Genomic DNA, 5,000 nt, shown 5'->3' with positions numbered 1-5,000 from the left:
CACGATCTCCACAAATCTATCCATGTCTATTAAAGTCTCCCCACATTCTACTCACAGTTACCCTAAGCTTTCCCCAAAGTCACCTCAAATTTCCCCAGTCTCCCCACATTGCCCCATGTTGCTTCAAATTCTTCCCTAAGTCTCCCCAAACACAACGCAAAGACCCCTGAAATCTCCCCAAGCTGGCCAAAATTCATTCCAAGATCTTCCCAAAGTCATCCCAAATACTCTCCAAAGTCACCCCAAAGTCTTCCTAGAGTCACCCTAAATTCTCCCCAAAGTCTATCAAATTTGCCCCCTAATTTTCCCTAGTCTTCCTAAAGTCATCCCAATTTTTACTGCCCAAGTTGTGCCAAAATCATGCCCCAAAGTCTTCCCAGTCACCCAAAGTCTCCCCAAAGTCACCCCAAAGTCTTCCCAAAGTCTCCCCAATGTTGCTCCAAATTCTTTCCAAAGTCACTCCAAAGTCTTCCCAAAGTCACCCCAAAGTCTCACCAAGGTTGCTCCAAAGTCTTGCCAAAGTCACACCAAAGTCTTCCCAAAATCTCCCCAAGGTTGCTCCAAAGTCTTCCCAAAGTCACACCATAGTCTTCCCAAAGTCTCCCCAAAGTTGCTCCAAAGTCTTCCCAAAGTCTCCCCAAGGTTGCTCCAAAGTCTTCCCAAAGTCACTCCAAAGTCTCCCCAAAGTTGCTCCAAAGTCTTCCCAAAGTCACTCCAAAGTCTTCCCAAAGTCTCCCCAAGGTTGCTCCAAAGTCTTCCCAAAGTCTCACCAAAGTCTCCCCAAAGTCATTCCAAAGTCTTCCCAAGGTTGCTCCAAAGTCTTCCCAAAGTGACTCCAAAGTCTCCCCAAAGTCTTCCCAAAGTCTCACCAAAGTCTCCCAAAAGTCTTCCCAAAGTCTCCCCAAAGTCATTCCAAAGTCTTCCCAAAGTTGCCTCAAAGTCTCACTGAAATATCTTTGCTATTAATGACTGAGTTTCTATTATTCAAAATAATTGTCAATTACTTGTAGGTCACAAAGTAATTGGTTAATAATTCAAACCATTTATTGATACATATGCTACTATTAAACAATTACTAACCGTTATCAAAGGACCACTAGATTCTGATTGAGCTGTTTATAATAAGGTGTTCTGGTCGTGCATGTGCAGGTGTTTTGAGGACCAGGAGCTCTCTCGCGAAGATAAAACTGGAAGGTATCGCTTTAGGAAGGATGGAAAGCGTCACTCTCTGATCATCCAGGAGGCGATGCTGGAGGACACGGGCATGTTCTACGTCTACACCAATGGGGGGCATTCTAAAGGAGAGCTGATCGTGGAGGGTGCGTTACACGTAGAGCATTCGATGAGAAAAGCCTTCTTCACTGTCTGATACTGAAAAGCAGCTTTTAATTCATTCCACTCTTCTTACATAACTCACCTGATGGAGGTGAGGAACCTTCAGGAGAACCTGACTGGAGGAGTCGGGTGAAGTCTCACTGATCAATCACCTGGTTTTTTCTTTCAGTAATCAGTTCACGTTAATGTTGCTTCATGGCTGTGACGAAAAAAAAAACACGTATTTTATTCTTAAAAATGATATTATCATAATTTTATTTTGAGAGTGTTCAACTCCTGATGCTGATAGGATAATATAGATAATGCATTTTCAGTCTGTTCATAAGGACGTTTTATTTTTGGCCTACTTTTTTAAAATGAACTTTTTCATGTGTTCGATATTGATTAGTATGAATTTGTCAGAGCTCATGATTCTAAAATTATTTCAAAAGTATGAAATGATATTAATATGATTAATATCCATAATAAGATTTTTTTTCATTGCCTGAACCTTTTGATGATATTATAACATTATAACAAGCCTTGTTCTTAAACTGCTGTATTACTATTATTACTATTATTATTAATATTACTATTATTATTACTATTATTATTATTACTATTACTATTACTATTATTATTACTATTGTGTTATCTCCTTCTTTATGTATTTGTTGACCTACTCATCACTCCCTCCCTACAGAGAAGGAGCTGGAGATCCTGCAGAGCATCGCTGATCTGACGGTGAAGTCTGCAGAGCAGGCCATGTTTAAGTGCGAGGTGTCTGATGAGAAGGTGATGGGAAAATGGTTTAAAGATGGGAAAGAAGTTCAACCCAGTGACCGCATCAAAATCACACACATCGGGAGGTACACACACACACACACACACACACACACTGGAGGGTACAACTCACTCACACACACACACACACACACACACACACTGGAGGGTACAACTCACTCACACACACACACACACACACACACACACACTGGAGGGTACATCTCACTCACACACACACACACACACACACACACACACACACACACACACACTCACACACACACCGGCAGGTACATCTCACTCACACACACACACACACACACACACACACACTCACACACACACACACACACTGGAGGGTACAACTCACTCACACACACACACACACACACACACACTGGAGGGTACAACTCACTCACACACACACACACACACTCACACACACACACACACACACACACACACACCGGCAGGTACATCTCACTCACACACACACACACACACACACACACACACACACACACACACACACACCGGCAGGTACATCTCACTCACACACACACACACACACACACACACTCACACACACACACACACACACACACACCGGCAGGTACATCTCACTCACACACACACACACACACACACACACACACTCACACACACACACACACACACACACACACACACACACACACACACACACACACACACACCGGCAGGTACATCTCACTCACACACACACACACACACACACACACACACACACACACACTCACACACACACCGGCAGGTACATCTCACTCACACACACACACACACACTCACACCGGCAGGTACATCTCACTCACACACACACACACACACACACACACACACTGGAGGTTACATCTCACACACACACAGACACACTCACACACACACACACAGACACACATGAGTTAGTGAGATGGGTGTGCCCTGTGTGAGGGTGTGAATCCTCCATCACCACCGTCTGCCCTCTAACACTCCGTGTGTGTGCAGGATGCACCGTCTGACTATAGACGACGTGAAGCCCGAGGACGCTGGCGACTACACCTTCGTGCCCGATGGCTACGCTCTGTCCCTGTCCGCCAAGCTCAACTTCCTGGGTAAGGCTGAACTCGCTGTAAACCCCAGAGAGAAGCGCAGCCGCTCCTGTATGAGCGCTTAGTGAGTTCACTGTATATCATCATCATAGAATACAAATACAAAGGAGCTCTAACAAGTGGGTTAGAGGAACAAACACGTTAGCATATATTAAAACGTGCTGTGTCAATTTTAATGGTTTTTATGGTATTTTTAGGAATGTTTGAATGTTTCTGAGCAAATGAAAACTGACTAAATGAACAGCTTTTCTCAGGTGTATCAAAGCAATAAGCCACTGTAAAGCACGGCCTGTACAGCACGGCCTGTAAAGCACGGCCTGTAAAGCACGGCCTGTAGAGCACGGCCTGTAAAGCACGGCCTGTAGAGCACGGCCTGTACAGCACGGCCTGTAAAGCACGGCCTGTACAGCACGGCCTGTAAAGCACGGCCTGTACAGCACGGCCTGTAAAGCACGGCCTGTAAAGCACGGCCTGTACAGCACGGCCTGTACAGCACGGCCTGTACAGCACGGCCTGTAAAGCACGGCCTGTACAGCACGGCCTGTACAGCACGGCCTGTAAAGCACGGCCTGTACAGCACGGCCTGTAAAGCACGGCCTGTAAAGGCACGGCCTGTACAGCACGGCCTGTACAGCACGGCCTGTAAAGCACGGCCTGTAAAAACACGGCCTGTACAGCACGGCCTGTAAAGCACGGACTGTACAGCACGGCCTGTAAAGCACGGCCTGTAAAGCATGGCCTGTAAAGCACGGCCTGTACAGCACGGCCTGTAAAGCACGGCCTGTAAAGCACGGCCTGTACAGCACGGCCTGTACAGCACGGCCTGTACAGCACGGCCTGTAAAGCACGGCCTGTAAAACACGGCCTGTACAGCACGGCCTGTAAAGCACGGACTGTACAGCACGGCCTGTACAGCACGGCCTGTAAAGCACGGCCTGTAAAACACGGCCTGTACAGCACGGCCTGTAAAGCACGGACTGTACAGCACGGCCTGTAAAGCACGGACTGTACAGCACGGCCTGTACAGCACGGCCTGTAAAGCACGGCCTGTTTAGCACGGCCTGTTTAGCACGGCCTGTACAGCACGGCCTGTAAAGCACGGCCTGTACAGCACGGCCTGTACAGCACGGCCTGTAAAGCACGGCCTGTTACAGCACGGCCTGTAAAGCACGGCCTGTAAAGCACGGCCTGTACAGCACGGCCTGTACAGCACGGCCTGTAAAGCACGGCCTGTACAGCACGGCCTGTACAGCACGGCCTGTAAAGCACGGCCTGTAAAGCACGGCCTGTAAAGCACGGCCTGTACAGCACGGCCTGTAAAGCACGGCCTGTACAGCACGGCCTGTACAGCACGGCCTGTAAAGCACGGCCTGTACAGCACGGCCTGTAAAGCACGGCCTGTAAAGCACGTCCTGTAAAGCACGGCCTGTAGAGCACGGCCTGTAGAGCACGGCCTGTAAAGCACGGCCTGTAGAGCACGGCCTGTAGAGCACGGCCTGTAAAGCACGGCCTGTAAAGCACGGCCTGTAAAGCACGGCCTGTAAAGCACGGCCTGTACAGCACGGCCTGTAAAGCACGGCCTGTACAGCACGGCCTGTACAGCACGGCCTGTAAAGCACGGCCTGTACAGCACGGCCTGTAAAGCACGGCCTGTAAAGCACGGCCTGTAGAGCACGGCCTGTAAAGCACGGCCTGTAAAGCACGGCCTGTAAAGCACGGCCTGTACAGCACGGCCTGTAAAGCACGGCCTGTAAAGCACGGCCTGTAAAGCAC

At 48.7% G+C, this 5,000-nt stretch overlaps 1 protein-coding gene across 2 annotated transcripts in view; it reads left to right on the top strand.

Moving 5' to 3' along the window:
* Positions 1 to 5,000, top strand: part of mybpc2b (myosin binding protein Cb) — a 69,885-nt gene that overhangs the window by 42,882 nt on the left and 22,003 nt on the right. For both annotated transcript variants that reach the window (XM_037536986.1, XM_037536987.1), the window contains 3 exons: positions 1,150 to 1,319; positions 2,018 to 2,183; positions 3,124 to 3,230. In XM_037536986.1, coding sequence (XP_037392883.1) covers positions 1,150 to 1,319; positions 2,018 to 2,183; positions 3,124 to 3,230 — 443 coding nt within the window. The remainder of the gene's footprint in view (positions 1 to 1,149; positions 1,320 to 2,017; positions 2,184 to 3,123; positions 3,231 to 5,000) is intronic.

This window comes from Pygocentrus nattereri, chromosome 3, assembly GCF_015220715.1.
Source record: "Pygocentrus nattereri isolate fPygNat1 chromosome 3, fPygNat1.pri, whole genome shotgun sequence".
Lineage (NCBI taxonomy): Eukaryota > Metazoa > Chordata > Actinopteri > Characiformes > Serrasalmidae > Pygocentrus > Pygocentrus nattereri.
Note: the sequence above shows the minus strand (reverse complement) of the source record. Positions and strands in the feature narration are given on the sequence as shown.